Source organism: Lagopus muta, chromosome 25 (assembly GCF_023343835.1).
Source record: "Lagopus muta isolate bLagMut1 chromosome 25, bLagMut1 primary, whole genome shotgun sequence".
Classification (NCBI taxonomy): domain Eukaryota; kingdom Metazoa; phylum Chordata; class Aves; order Galliformes; family Phasianidae; genus Lagopus; species Lagopus muta.
In genome coordinates this window covers 1529640-1544946 of record NC_064457.1, presented here as the reverse complement: position 1 = coordinate 1544946, position 15307 = coordinate 1529640, and the positions used below count along the sequence as shown (strand labels likewise).

General features: G+C 55.2%; 1 protein-coding gene and 1 long non-coding RNA gene across 4 annotated transcripts in view; one reads left to right on the top strand and one right to left on the bottom strand.

The window, feature by feature from the left end:
* The window catches only part of SKAP1 (src kinase associated phosphoprotein 1), a 125636-nt gene that overhangs the window by 106226 nt on the left and 4103 nt on the right, over window positions 1–15307 (top strand). For 2 of the 3 annotated variants that reach the window (XR_007373293.1, XM_048926558.1), the window contains exons 10-11: window positions 3758–3814; window positions 7530–7633. Coding sequence is in view for 2 of the 3 variants with exons in the window: in XM_048926558.1 (XP_048782515.1) it covers window positions 3758–3814; window positions 7530–7633 (161 nt within the window). In the remaining variant the exon portion in view is untranslated. The remainder of the gene's footprint in view (window positions 1–3757; window positions 3815–7529; window positions 7634–15307) is intronic. The other variant, XM_048926559.1, reaches the window with a different exon arrangement.
* LOC125684430 (uncharacterized) lies at window positions 11002–14508 on the bottom strand. The gene is made up of 3 exons (XR_007373294.1): window positions 14007–14508; window positions 12225–12352; window positions 11002–11671 (listed from the first exon to the last, which is right to left on the bottom strand). It is a non-coding gene; the product is annotated as an uncharacterized LOC125684430 (long non-coding RNA).

Here is a 15307-nt window from a genome sequence, read left to right as displayed (position 1 = left end):
TGGCACAGAAACGGCCGCAGAGGGGTGACATGATCTGCAACATTTCTCACTGGTGCAGCAGAAATCACAGTGCAACATGCCCTAGGGCTTGGTCAGGGGGTCAACAGAGCCTGATCCAAACACATAGCGCTGCTCTGCCTCTGTGCCGAGGTTGGTGCTGCCCAACACTGTACCCCCATCCCTCTAAGGTAAGGTTGCTCTCTGTCTGCATTTAGAGATGCAAAATAGGTTATTTATTCTTATTTCTTCTTGTTTCTTTGTATTTGTAGCGATTAAAAAAAAAAATGCTGGTGCACAAGGAGGAAATCTCTGCTTGGCAAGTGGCATCCAGGCAGCTGCAGGGAGCAGAGCAGGGGCTCCTGGGCTGCCAGCACAACCCCAGGCAGCCTCAGCTCCTGTCTACCTTCATCTTTCCTTCCCAACCTTTTCCTTCTCCGCTTACATCATCAGCTCTTTGGGCTGCAGTTCTCTCTTCCTCACCTGCAGTGATTCCTGCACTCAGCAGGAGCCTCTGCTCTGCAGTTCCAGGTGCATGTGAAACCCGAAGGGGTTCAGCATCCCTTGCTGCTGTGGCAGCTGCATCCAGCTCCTTGCCGCCCTACGGCTGCCAGCAGCAGCTACAGAGCAGATATCAGATGTGAGATTTGTTCCAAATGGGGCTGATGGTGATCCTGGCATGAGCCTGCATTGTGCTGACCTGGGTACGGATCCTTCTGTTGCCCCTGCTCTGAGATGCAGAGTGCATCAAGAGCTGCAAATTTGCCGTGGGTGTTATTTGTGCCCTTTAAATGCACTCAAATGCCCGCCTGTATTCCAGGGCTTTGGAGACTCCAGCTTTTGGGACAAGGGGCAGAAGATCCTTGAAAGGTGCCCACATCCCATGGCCATTTCCTAACCCTCCTGCAGCCTTCCTGGGCTCCCTTCTGCTTGCCCTAAGGCATGGGGAATGCAGGGGGATTTCTGCCCCAATTCCCAGTGCTCAGCCCCTTGAGGGTGAAAGCACAGAGATGATGAGCAGGAGCAGGAATGAGGCAGTGAGGAACCAGGCACAGAATGCAAACAGTGGGTCGGAGCAATCCGCTCCCCCCAGGTACATCCCCATTGCACCTCTCACCCCCCAGAAATGTGGGAGAGGGTCCCCATCCAAGCTGGGGGCTCCTCTGGGCCCGACCCCCCTCCCTCGTGTCCTGAGTGCAATAGAGAGATAGAGAGAGAGGGAAAAAAAGGGAAGGGGGGAAATGAAGAGATAATTTCCTCAGCAAGTCATCGTCGTTAATGAAGTTTTACAAAAACAGATACAACCAAGGAAAAATAAAATTTCACAGGTGATAAATTTTTCCAATTTCCCTGGCAGAATTCGATAGGATTGTTAAATTAAGAGTGAAGGTGTCTGTTAGGAAGCAACGAGCAGTGATGGGTAATTTTATAGAGTGGAAAATTGAATCAAATTGCTACATTAAAACACAGCTCCTCTGAGAATGTGCCCAACGCCCAGGCTGCTCTGGCACAGCAGTGGGGCACACGGTGCAATGGCCACACACAGGGATGGGATGGGGTCTGCCGGGGGGGTCCCAGACCCCAGGGTGGCTGCCCCATAGGGATGGGCTGCCCTGGTAAATGCATTCCCCAGGGATGGTGTGGCTGAGGCTGTGGTGCTCTGCACAAGGAGGTGGGATAGTGAGAAGCGATGCAGACCCCAGGAGATGCATTTTTTTCAGCCATTCCCTCTGATTTGCCGTGATAAAATCGAGATATTGACCAAAATCAAACATCCAGGTTCTGAAAAGGCAGCAGTTTCCCTTTGTGGATGGGATTCAGATGAGCACCTGGCTGCACGAGGCTGAAGGGCTGCCACATGCAGGGGAACTTGTTGCATCCCCACAGCCGCCTTCGCTGCATGCACAGAGCAAAGTCTGCACGGATGGTGGCTGGAGCACAGACTCAGATCTGTGCAGATGCAGCTCAGCAGCATGCCAGGCTCTGCGCCTTCACCAGGGCCATCCATCCTCACCACGTTTTGCTGAGACATCCCAGGCAAATCTCCTTCCTTCCCCCCTCCAAGCCTCCATCCATCACTGCCTTGCAGCCCACCAGCGCAGGGCAGCAGCTGTGGGGCTGAGCATAGCCTGGAGGCTTCCTCTGAGCACCTTTTGCAGATGGCACAGAGCAGTAATCACCGTGGCAAGGTGGAAAGAAGGGGAAACTGAGGCACAGAGGTCTGAATGCATCACCGACTCCTCTGAGCTGCAGAGCACTCAGCTGCCAGGAGGGTGATACAAACAACGAGGGCTGTGTGGCTTCATTTCTGCTTGAGACTTGTCCCATCCCATCAAATATGGGGGAAAAAAAACCTGTGCAGGACACGATGCCACCGCCACAGTGTTGGCAGACTTTGTATGGTGTTGCTCATGGAAATGCAGAAGTATTTCCACCACGCTTTGCCTTTTCCTGCTGCCAGCTTCCCAAGGAGAGTTGTGTGTATGTGTGGGGTGGATGCACAGAGGGCTCTGGGGAAGGGGATTCCTGAGGACAGCTCAGCTCCAGGGCTGAGGAAGCATGTGCAGAGATGGGATGGAAGGTGGGGGACACCCAGCAGAGCTGCAATGTCAGCTCCCCAAAACATGGTCCCATCCCATGGGGGTGCAGCAGCAGCACCCACGCTGGGGGCTCGATTTGGGGCTTTCATGGCACAGGGCTCATTGGGGCTGACTCCATGCCAGGAGTGGATCAGGGGGCTGTTGGTTAAAGCCTAAAGGAATCCAGATGTGAGGGTTGGGGAGTGTGCATGGGAAAGGTGGAGGCAGAGTGGCGGTGCAGATGCATTTACATCCTCCTTTACAAATGCAAAGAGCAGGCCAAAGCCACTTTCAATAATTTATTTAAAAATCAATGCTAACGAGGTTCTGTCTCGTCAGTGGCCGAGTTTTACAATAAAGTCTGATTTATTTAGAAAAGATCTTCGGTGCCGCTTCCCATCTAATGGGGGAGCAGCGGCGGTGACCCTCCAACATGGGATCCAATTTGTGACTCACAGCGGAGCTCTGACCCGGTTTGCATTGATCAGAGCTGCGTGGGGGGAGACAGAGGGGCCACATCCCCACCAGGTGCCACAGGGAAGCGCTGCTTCTGAGCCACGTGGGATCAGCAGAGTGCCCAGTGCTGGCTGGCTTATGTCTTATTTAAACCTATTTGCACATGGACCCGTGTTTCTGACAGTCGCCATTCCCCAGCGCATCCCCACAGCCCCCCAGCTCACACTTCACCTTTCCAGCAGTATCACTTCTCTTTATTTTCTGCCCCCTTTCCCCATCCTGCACAGCTGTGCTGGTGGCTGCCTGGGTTCCTTTTTCTCCTCTCTGATTTCTGCTTTCTGTTCACCATCCTCCCATGTGTTTCTGCCCTGGCATTTCTCCTCTCTGTCTCGTTTTCCCCAGGCTGCAGGCGCTGAACAGGAAAGCGTCTCTTCCTATCGGGCACTTGGCAAAGTGCTGCTGAAATTTATGAGGCTATAATAAGTGATTTGTTTTTACCAGTGTTAACAACAATTCATATTTGGATGCAACACGTTTTAAAATATTATCCGCGACTTCCTCCCTCCCACTCTCCACAATTAAGCCAGGAATTTATTATTCTGACAGTCGGATGCTCTCCGCAGCCCAAGCCTGCGGGTTTGGTGCAGTGCTAGCAATGGCCTGGCACTGTTCTGTTGCACTCACAGCTCTCCCTGTGGCTTCTCTGCTCTGTTTTCCCCTTCCAGAGAAGGACCCCAATGTTCCTGAGGACAGCGAGGACGGTGGCAGCGGGCAGCACCGTGGTAAGAGCCCACCCCACATTGGCCAGCTCTATGGATGTCCCAATGGAGGCAATGAGGGGATGTGGAGGTGCGGGTGCTGGTGGAGGAGCACACATCGAGAGGAGGTGGGGCAGACATGACAGGAGATGAGGAAGGACGTGAGTCAGGGCTCAGAGGAAGCCGGCTGTGGGCACGGGAAGCCGGCCGGACGCTCAGCACCGCTGCCGGAACCAACACCGCCCAGAGCAGGCAGCCCCAAGAGCCTCTCAGAGCTTCACAGGTTCCACCCCCCTGCTTTTTCCTTAGGGATCTGCACCATGGGATGGGAGCGGAAGGTCTGTTTCCTCCCCGGTCCCACCTGCTTCACTTTCCATCACCGCTTCCATCCTGGCACAGGAAAGCAGTGCTTGTGGGTTGGGCTGGGACCTTCCTGCCTTGCATACTGCTGGCCCAGCCCGGCAGGGGCCCCGAGGGGACACACATAGCCTGGAGATGCTCAGCCAGGGGGTGGCAAATCTGCTGGCACTCAGAGCATGGAGCCATTGGGTGGCAGGGAGCCGAGGGGCTCATCGGACAGCAGGTGCCTGAGTTGGCTTCACACGTGGTGGGGCATTCTTGGAAGCACACAGAGACCCCAAGCACTGCTGGGTTACTCCCCCAGAGGGGCTCTCAGCTGTCCTGCAGCCCAGCTTCCCAGTGTTCCCATCTCAATGCAGGGTTGAGTCCTTGCTGTCTGCAGACAACGAAGCAAACTAGCGAGCCCTGTGCCCTCACACTGCTTGTTTCCCACCTACCCCCACCCCCAGCACGATGACTTATTCAGCCACTGGAGCATGTGGCCGTGACAGCAGCGCCCAGAGCTTGGAAAAACGACCTCCTCATCTTTATAAACTGCACCACCATCGTCACACCTGCATCCCTGGGGACTCCTGGGCACGGGCTGAGGAAAGCAGAAGGAGCTGGGACATGCACTGCAAGCACACATTTGTCTTCACCTTCCACAGCACTCCCAGCATCTCAGAGAGGAGCTGCCTTGGTTCCCTTGCAGGAGCAGCGTGCTGGAGGGCTGGGGGTGACCCAAGGGCACCCTGATGGTGCTGGCTCCACCTATCCCAGCTCTGCACACTTTTTAATGCCCTGCTTGTACTCGTTAGCATCCTCCTGACATCTGTGATTTTTGTTAAGCGTCATGGCCGGTTTCATTATTAGTGTGGTCATGATTGCTTTGGGTCCTGTGTCTGTTTCTATGCTAAATAACACGTGAGGCTCCTGCCTCTGAAATGCTGGGCTCCATTTCAAGAGCAAAAAGTTCTCACAGCTCCAGGAGTCCCAGCCCCTGTGCCTTCAGCCTGGGATGTTTGTGCTGTGATCCAACTGGACGAAGGGTGAGGGGATGACAGCAGCCCTTGAGCGCAGAACTGGGCTGGCAGCATACAGCCAAAGTGCCCGATGAGCATTTGGAGAATGGAAAACTATTGTTCCTCATTTCTAAGAACAGCAAAGATGCCACAAAACCGAACCAGCCCAGCAAATCCAACCAGGAGCTGCGGGTTGCTCCAGCCAAGATGCCTGTTTGCACAGCTCAGGCTGCTCGGTCCCTTCCTGCCTTCTATGCCTGACGAGCTGCTGCTGCCACGCAGCCTGACCCATCAAATACAGAGAGCAGAACTCCTATCCTCAGAAAAACAGAAGAGCCCCGAAGCTTGTCTCCTGCAATGAGCATGGCAGGAGGTTTCACCTAGCAGAGAAAGCCACCGAGCTGCAGACAGTTGTCATCAGGCTTCAGCATCAACAGGCTGCCAAAGCCACGAGCCCAAAGCAGAGGGGTTGGGGCAGGAGCTTCTCCCCCAGCCCTGCTTGGGGCTCCTCGGGCTGCGGAAGGCAGTGACGTTTGTTGTCACATTTGGCTGATTTCCTTCGTGACCCCGAGGCCCATAAACGTGGGAGGAGGCACTCGCCCCACTTACATCAGTGTAAATCAGTCACACTCACGTCGTGTCTCTGCCCTGAACGCGGGTTCAGATCTGCAGGCAGGGCACCTGGGACAGCTGCTGTCCCATTGGGAGCCCGCAGAGTGACATCTTCCCTTTCCTGGCCTTATGTCCGAGTGCTGACAGGGATCAGGACCCCCCTCACTGCACACCACCTTAATTTGAACACGATATTCTCAACAGCTTGCACAAACATCTCGCTTTTGAAACCGTGGCTCAACGCAGAGCCGCGCTGCGCTCTCATCACCAGGCATTTTCATGCAATGCAATTAATGCTGACCTTTGGAAGGAGGTGCTGGAGCGAAGGCTGAGACCTTTTCCTGGACCAGTGGACATCACTGGAGTAAATAAGCAGTCCTGCTTCACAGGACCGCTCACAGCAGCACCAGCCTGCATGATGTTCTCTGCATCACGGTGCTGCAGTGACCTTTGGTGGCACTTACACCATTTTCTGCCTGCTGCAGAGCTGCTGCCTGCTTCGTCCTGCTCAGTGCCCCAGGACTTCCTCTGCCTCCAGTTCATAACCTCTGCTTCCTGCACTTTGCACAAGCTTAAATAACTCAGTAGCTCCTTCTCCTTCTATTCCCTTCACAATCTTTTCCTCACCACTGTGTGCTCCCCCTTTAATACTTTCCAAAGGATGCAGACCTACTTTTTTTTTTTCCTTCTTTTTTTTTTTTCTTTCCCAGCCTTTCTATTTAAGTTCCCCAAGTCCCTGAGTCATTCCAGTCGCTCCCTGCTGCACCATTATCCATCTCTGTAATGTCCTTTTTCATATTTAGGTGATCAAATCCGGGCACAGCACTCCAGATGCACCCTTATCACTCGGTCCCTTATACCATATTAGAAACATTTCCTCCAACATGTGCTCGATATTTTCTATTTATGCTTTCTGGGCTCGGTTCAGGCAGAGCAGCACAGTGCATTGGTGCAACGCCGGTGCTCAAATCCCCCCCTCCTGCACAGTGTGGTTTTATTGGGTTTAATTATTCACAGGGGCCTCATCACGGAGGTGCCCGTGTTGTGACATCTGGATTTCCCCCCCCCCCTCCACCCCCACATCGGTGCTGCACCACCAGGACATGTCCTGCATGTCTGAATGGTCATTTTGTGTGCTTGGAAACCAGGAATGTGATTTTGGGGTGTTTTTATGACACTGCCATGGATCTGTTGGATGTGTTGGGATGAATCCCTTCCCCAGCCTGCAAAGTAGGGCAGCCTCTCCAGGTGCATGGTGTTGGCTGGTCTGGTCCCATTGCACAGTGAGATGCTCTCTGCCCCTTTCCAGGGACCCACTTTTCACATTGGCTGTGGTCTCAGGGCCTGCATTGGATGGGAAATGCTGTTCTGAAATGGCAAAGATGGAAATGTTTCCTTCTGGAAATGCTGCTGCTCCATTTTCCATCCGACCCACACGGATATTTATCCAAGGGCAGTCCCCAGCCTTGGCATGCAGTTTGCTGACAGTTTCACCAACACAAACCCATGACTCCCAGCACAGAAAACCATTTTGCCTCCCTCTAGAAAGGAGAAAACAAGACTTTGCTGGTTCATAATGTCCCTTCCAGCCTGCGGTCCACAGCCGATGGAAAAGACTGAGGCCACTGTGCAAAATGGCACCAACACCTCCTTGTCTTCCCCCCACTTACCAACTGATTCCAGCTCCTACCCTCAGACCCCCACACCCTGACCCCAATATTTCCCCATTTACCCCCCATCCCCCTGACCTTTCCTTTGCTCTGCAGGAAGGGATTTTGCCAATTACTACCAGGGCGTGTGGGACTGCAGCGGTGAGCACCCCAACGAGCTCTCCTTCCACCGCGGGGACCTCATCTACATCCTGAGCAAGGTAGGGCCCTGCAGCCCAACGGAGCTGCTGGGGAGCTGGGGGGGGAGCAGAGAAAATCAAAGCATGGGGATACGTCCTAATTAACAGAGCAGGCAGTGGAATGTTGGGGTCAGCTCCCACATGCACATAGCAATGGGTCCCCAACCCTGTGAGTTCCCCCCTCCCCACAGCCAGTTCGTGTCCCCGCCGTCACCCCCTTCTTGCCTGCGGCCCTCACCGCCTTCTACGTTCACGTGTGGCATCAGAAATGCCCCAAAGCAAGATTTTCTTCACGGTAATGGAGCCTGTGCGTGCTGTTGCTCGGGTATTACAGGGGTAATTGAGTTGCTCAGCCGGGTGTGAGCACAGCTCTCTCCAGCAGACACGCGCAGGTGAATACATCAAGTGGTTGCAAGAGCAGGGCAGGGAGCTGTGCTGTGCTGTGACCCTTCCAGCCCCGTGTATCCCTGCAGGGCTCCCAGCTGCTCCCAACCGGACTGCAGTGGCCCTGGCTGGGGTGGCTGCATTGTGTGAGTGGCACTGAACCGGAGGTTGGGGGGGGTTCACTCACCCACCCCCATGCACCCACATGGTTGATGTTGGACCCGTGGTTCTGAAGCCCTGCTCAGCCCCACGAAGGCAGCTGCATCTTTGGCAGCGGCAGAGCACGGCTTTTATTCTCGTCTTTTTCTGGAAGGCTGAGAATTTCCCATCTGTGGATCTCAAAGCGCTTTTTACGGCTGCATTTACTGCCTCTGCCCCCCCTGCTGCTTTACAGCAGCAAGATGAGCCTGCCGTGCTCCAGGCCTGAACCCACAGCCCGGGCTCATCCCTCCATCTCTAGGCTTACAGCAGCAGCAGCAGCTGGCCGATGTCCCACATCCCCATGCAGTGCCCGGATTGGGGCACAGCGCTGCCCTGCCAGCGCAGGGACACAGCTTGGAGGCTCAGCGGGGTTCTCTCTCTCTTCAGTGCCTCCAGATTGCGACTCTTGTGCTGGCTTCCTCACACGTAACCGATGGGTCCTGAGAGCTTTCCCCCCGTAAATTACTTTGTGCGACGGATGCTCGCGGCCGCGGCAGAACCGAAGTGATGGGGGGGGGGGGGAATGCAGGGAGAGGCGAGCGGGGGGGAAAGGTGTTTGAAAAGCCTGTTCACTCAGCTGCATTTTAATTTCCTTTTCAATCTTGTCCCAATTAATTTCGCAGAATTAATCTCACAGAAGCAAACTCGGCAGCGTCGAGGCTGCAGTTTTGAGCGGTGCGGTCGCTCTGTCTGAACATGAAATAGTAGCTAATATAAAAATCCATCTGGTGTGTTTGAAACACATGCCGGCTGCTGCTCGGGTCCTGTCTGACATTTCCAGCAGCAACAGCGGGGAAAAGTGATTTGGGGGTTAGTGGACATCAGTAGCTGGCAGGGATTCAGCAGCAGGGCGTGGGGTGGGCAGGGGGGGGCCGCAGCATGCTGGGCAGGGATGGGTTTGTCCCCAGGACAATTGCTTGGAGCCATCCCTCACCTGGGCACCTGGGTGAGTGCATGGTTCAGGGTGTGCAGGGCTTATGGCTGCAGGGTCTTTCCTTGCCATGTGTCCCAGGTCCCTGTGCAGAGCCATGCAATGCAGACAGCACGGTCCCACGGGTGCAGGGCGCCGGGCTGTTGGGTGCTATGGACACAGGAGCATCCCTCAGGTGCTGGCTCCATCACTACAGCTGGCACCCGAGGGATGTGGGTCCCCTCTCTATTCCCCCCCCCCGGTGCCACCAGGTTTGTGAAAGCATTGGGGATGGATGCACAGCCCATCACCCCATCGCATAGAGACCCCAAAATGCTGCTGCCCACCTGGTGTGTGTGTGTGGGGATGGGGGGGGGGGGGGCTGACAGCCACGGGGAGGGGGAAGCCATCATCCCAGCAGAACGCCGTGTCCTTTCCCACAGCCCCAATCCCCGGTCCCTCGGCTGAGTGATTTGTACGTTATGATAATTATCCGAATGCAGCGAGACTTCCTATTTTAAGTGGGCTTAGTTGGATGTGACAAGCAGGCCATAAAAGCGGATAAGTTAATTCTCTCAATTGCTTTCAGTGAAGGCGGAGGGGGGGGGGGTTGGGGGGGGGGGGGGGGTATCGGGGCTCCGAGCGAAGGCTGGCGGTGACACCTAGCGGGGGCGACCGGGACACCGCACGGGGGCGGCGGGCGCCGGGCCGGGGTCAGCCGGGAGGCAACGGTCACACGTCGGTCACATCCAAGCGAGGGCTGCCCCCCCTGTCTCTCCCCCCCCCCCCCCCCCCCCCCCCCCCACCTCCGCCCCTTCCCCGCCGGCCCCGAGCCCCCGGCGGGAACCAATCGTCCAGAACGAGCCCCTGGCAGCTTCATTCCTCCCAGGTAATTTGTATAAATGAGGGACACCCAGAGAGGGTGAGGACAAAGGGTGGTGGAGCTGCTGGAGAGCAATGCTGTCCGGGCTTCATCGCCAGCACAGTGATGGCATCCATCCATGGCTGCTGGCACCCACTGACCAGGGCTGCCACCCCCGGTACCACTGTTGTCATCCTCCAATGGCTTTTGTCACCCCCCCCTGTGGCTGCTGGCACCCATGGTCAATGCTGTGACCCACAGTTATCATCCTCCAATGGCTTTTGTTGCCCATCCATAGCTGCTGGCACCCACCCGTGGCTGCTGGCACCCACGAACCAAGGCTGCCACCCTCTCAATACTGTTGTCATCCTCCAATGGCTTTTGTCACCCATCCGTGGCTGCTGTCACCCACCCCCCACTGTTGATACCCACTGGGCACTGAGGCCACACCAGCAGTGGGTCCCCATCCCTCAGGGCTCACCAAGAAGCCCCCAGCCCCCCACCATGCCCAGCACAGGGCCCACATCACAGCCCCTCCCAGCACCTGGTCCCCCCATGGGGCTCCAAGGCACACTTTGACCATTTATTGTGCCTGGAAATTTATAATAAACGCTGTTAAAGACTTCGTCTTTGACAGAGGTAATAATAAATTCACTGTTAAAGACAGTAGTTTAATTCCTTATACCCTCCAATACCGCACAGAATAAACTATATTCATCACCGAGTAATTTTTTACCGCATAAATCTTTAAAACTAACCGTTGTAGGCTGTTGAGGCTGAAATATTGTGAATTTATTAGATATGCCCATGTAGTATTGGATTCAGAGGTTTCCATTCGAATATATTACGGGGGAAATTTGTGTCTTTAAGTGTGACAATGCTTCCATTTTCCAGAGTCACCATTGTAGGCAGCGGTTCCTTTGGAGTCAGCCGTGCTGTTATCAGGAATAGATTTAGTGATGGAGGGTTGAGGGGGGATGGGGGGGGTGTAACAGTGCCCTGTTTGGAATAGGAGGCCAAAAAAAACCCCGACCAACCCAGGTTTTTTTTGCACTGTCCCCAATGGGCAGCGCTGTTCTGTGTGGCGGATGGGTGTGAGTTGCTTCGATTTGGGATGGAGCAGCAATTGAGGGAGTGATGGGGGGAAAGTGAGGGCCAAGGGTCGGCACGTGGGCAGAATAAGGCCCATAGGTGGCACGGGTTTGCCAAAAGGTGACGGCCATCCTTGCCACCCCCTCCTCCCCTGTTGCCTTTGCTAACGTGGATGAGCAGCAGACAGTAGAGAGCTTTGTTCGTTAGAGACGGAGCTAATTATAAAACCGTCTCCCGGTTCACGAGGCGCGGGTAACATTTAAAGCAATGGATGCTGTAACATTTAAAGCTGTTCCGTCGCCAAATGTCACGCACTGCTTTCATTCGAGATGAGTTTATGTGGATGGATGGAACCGAACGTCCTGCTCCCGGGCACCAAAAGTTTCCCTTTGCCATAATTCTCCTTCAGGAATCCAACGCTGAGCCATTCCCAAAGGTGTAACCCCAACATCCCAACCCTTCCAGTGCTCCTCTATGGGGCAAGCAGCAAATCAGTGGTTAAAAATGAGAGATTCTGACCATTGACAGCCAACAAAGCGCCGTGCACCAAAAATCCCTCCGTCCAAAGCTCTCTCCTCTCCTCCTGCTTTCCTCCTCCGAGCTGCTCCATCTGTAAACAAACAAACATCTCAGTTTTATGGCCCTTTGCTTTGCACCACCGAGGGGTGGAGGGGAGGGGGGGGGGGGGGGGGGGGGTGTAGTGGAATGCCTAAGTAAGACTTTAATTCCAAATTCATTTAGGCGATAGCGCTGAAGTTGTCACAAACCATAATGCAGTATTTAATTAAAATAACAGAAGTGGATCTTAGATATGTCCTGGGGTAGCTATCACCAAATTACAGCTCTCCGTGCCGTATTTATGAGGCGGTACAGCTGGGTGGATGCACAGCACTCACACTCCAGACCCGGCAGCTCTGTGCCTTCCTCTCCCCATCCCCATTCCCCCCCATTGGTGAGGTTTCCCCTTCGGCTGCATTGCATCCAGGGTGGCTCCTGGGATGATGGGCGAAGGATGGGATGCAAGGAGCAGAAACCCCAAATCCCAACACGGGGAGGAAGGAGGGGATTTGCGCCGTGCCCAGTGACCCCAGAGGGGGGGGGGGGGGGGTCACACTTGGTTGAATCCCCCCCCCCTCCCCTGCTGCTCCCATCCCTCTGCTCACAGCTCGGCTCCTCGCACGCGGGCGCACACATGTGCACAATTACCACCAGCCCTCTTCACAGGTCACGGGCAGAGCCGAACGCGGGCGGCTGCTCGTTTCCATCAGGCTTTAAAGGCGAAAATAATTGGCTGCAGAACAAATTTAGGAAATGGAGTGTGCGATAAAGCAAATAAAAAGAGCTCCATCCTCCAGCCCCCCCCCCTCCTCTCCCCCCCCCTCCTCTCCGCTCAGCACCGGGGATGGGAGCGATCCGGGCACTGTTGTACCTCCCGTGCAACTTCACCATTAGAGTTGCACCTACAGCTAGGGAAGTTTGTCCGTGAAAAATGGTCATTTTGTTTCCCCTGCTCAAAGCACGTTATTAAAATGCTAATTTAAAAGAAAAAGGAGTTAAATATCTAGCGGTGGTGCAGTCTAATTGCAGCCATAATGAGCTCTCTAAATGTGAGTGCCCCTGACACACAGAGAGCATAAACAGCCAGCAAACACATCATTAGTGCTCGCGTTCATTTATTCTGGCGACCTGACGATGACCCCGCGAGGGTCGGGAGGAGCAGGTGGATCCGGCTGCGGCCCCGGGGGGCAGGAAGCGATGCTGCTGCCATGGCAACAGCGGGAGGGGGACTGAGATGGGGATGGGGATGGGGAGGGGGCTGGAGATGGACAGGGATGGGGATGGGGACGTGGGGGATAGGGGTGGGGATGGGGAGAGGGATGGAAATAGGGACAGGGATGGAGATGGGGATAAGCACGATGATGGGGATGGGGATGGGGATGGGGATGGGGATGGGGATGGGGATGGGGATGGGGATGGGGATGGGGATGGGGATGGGGATGGGGATGGGGATGGGGATGGGGATGGGGATGGGGAGAGGCAGGGACAAGGATGGGGATGGGGACAGAGGACAGGGATAGGGATGGGGAGAGGGCTGTAGGTAGGATAGGGATAGGGATAGGGGTAGGGATAGGGATAGGGATAGGGATAGGGATAGGGATAGGGATAGGGATAGGGATAGGGATAGGGATAGGGATAGGGGTAGGGATAGGGATAGGGATAGGGATAGGGATAGGGATAGGGATAGGGATAGGGATAGGGATAGGGATAGGGATAGGGATAGGGATGGGGATAGGGATGGGGATGGGGATAGGGATGGGGATCAGAGATAGGGACAAGGACAGTACAGGGATGAGGATGGGGACAGGGATAGGGACAAGGAACAGGGATGGGGATGAAGGCAGGGATGGGTGTTGTGTCCTTTGCAGTGGGGACAGAGATGGGGACAGGGACAAGGGATGGGGATGGGGAAGGGCCATGGCCAGGAGCCCCCAGAGCCAGCTGTACCCCTACAAAGAGCTGCCTTGGCTGCCCTAGACCCTCACCATGCTGCTTTAGGCCCCCCCCCAGCTCCCTGTGGCTGCTCAGAGCAGGATGGGGCACTGCAGGGAGCGGTGCCATCTCCAACCACAGGCAGCCGAGGAAAGAGATGCATAAAAAACAATTCTTCAAGAAAGATTTCAGCACCATTCCAGCCTGTTTGGTTCTGAACAGCCGCGCCGGTCGCCCCCCAGCAACGGCACAATAACTTCACTCCAATCCCACCCCCCCCTCCACCTCCTTTCTCCTCACCCCTTATTCCTTTTCTCCTCTCCCCACGTCTGTCCGAGGGGCACAGGAACACCAACCTTGGGCAATACTTTAAAATAAAACATCTCCCCACCAACACCCCGTCCCCATCCCTGCACCCCCTCCCCCCCCCTTCTCCCCGTGCACTCTCGGTGAACCTGTGATATTGTAGCAATGGCCCTTGAAGTGCGGTGGGGAGGTGATTTAGGAGAATATTAAAGGCAATGTGGAGATTCGAAGGCGCCTCTCTCAGGGAGATCTGGAGAAATACGCAGCACAGATGGGCTGAGCAGATTAAACATTTCCGTCACATTGTTTTCAAATTGTGTTTGCGGTGCCTGAGGGTTGGTGCTGCGGTCAGAGCACGGCGGAGCCGCGCGGAGCTGCTGGATGGAATAAATATTAATACGGCTTCTTCACATCACCACCCCGTCCCATCAGATCTCTGCCACCTCCGGCTTCCCCCTGGGCTGGGGCATGGGGAGCCCAGTGGGGTGGATGTGGGGATTCTGATGGGATGGAGATGGGGACCCCAATGGCATGGATATGCAGACCCCAGTGGGATAGAGATGGGGACCCCAATAGGATGGATACACAGACCCCAGTGCAATGTACATGGGGTCCCCAATAGGATGGATACATAGACCCCAATGGGATGAAGATGGGGACCCCAATGGGATGGATACACAGACCCCAGTGTGATGGACATGGGGATTCCAATAGGATAGATACGCAGACCCTGGTGGGATGGAGATGGGGACCCCAGTGGGATGACATGGGGTCCCCAATAGGATGGATACACAGACCCCAATGGGATGGAGATGGGGACCCCAATGGGATGACATGGGGTCCCCAATAGGATGGATACACAGACCCCAATGCAATAGAGACCCCAGTGGGATGGAGATGAGGACCCTGGTGGGATGGAGATGGGGACCCCAATGGGATGACATGGGGTCCCCAATAGGATGGATACATAGACCCCAAGGCAATGGAGACCCCAATGGGATGGAGATGAGGACCCCGAAGGGATGGAGATGGGGACCCCAATGGGATGACACAGGGTCCCCAATAGGATGGATACACAGACTGTGGTGGGATGGAGATGAGGACCCCGAAGGGATGGAGATGGGGACCCCAATGGGATGGATATGCAGACCCTGATGGGATGGGCATGGGGACTCCAGTGGGATGGATATAGAGACACCCCAGTGGAATTGACTTGGAGAATTCAGTGGGATGGATACACAGACCCCAATAGGATGGACAGGGGGACTCCAGTAGGATGGATACGCAGAACCCAATGGGATGGACACGATGGGAACACCAGTGGGGCCGGGCACCGCATCCACAGCCCATGGGACGAGGGGAAAGAGCATTGCCCCATTACCTCCACTCCTGCAACATCTGAGAGCTGAGTCACTGGGAGCAAGGGGGAATCATTTGTGGTTTAAAGGAG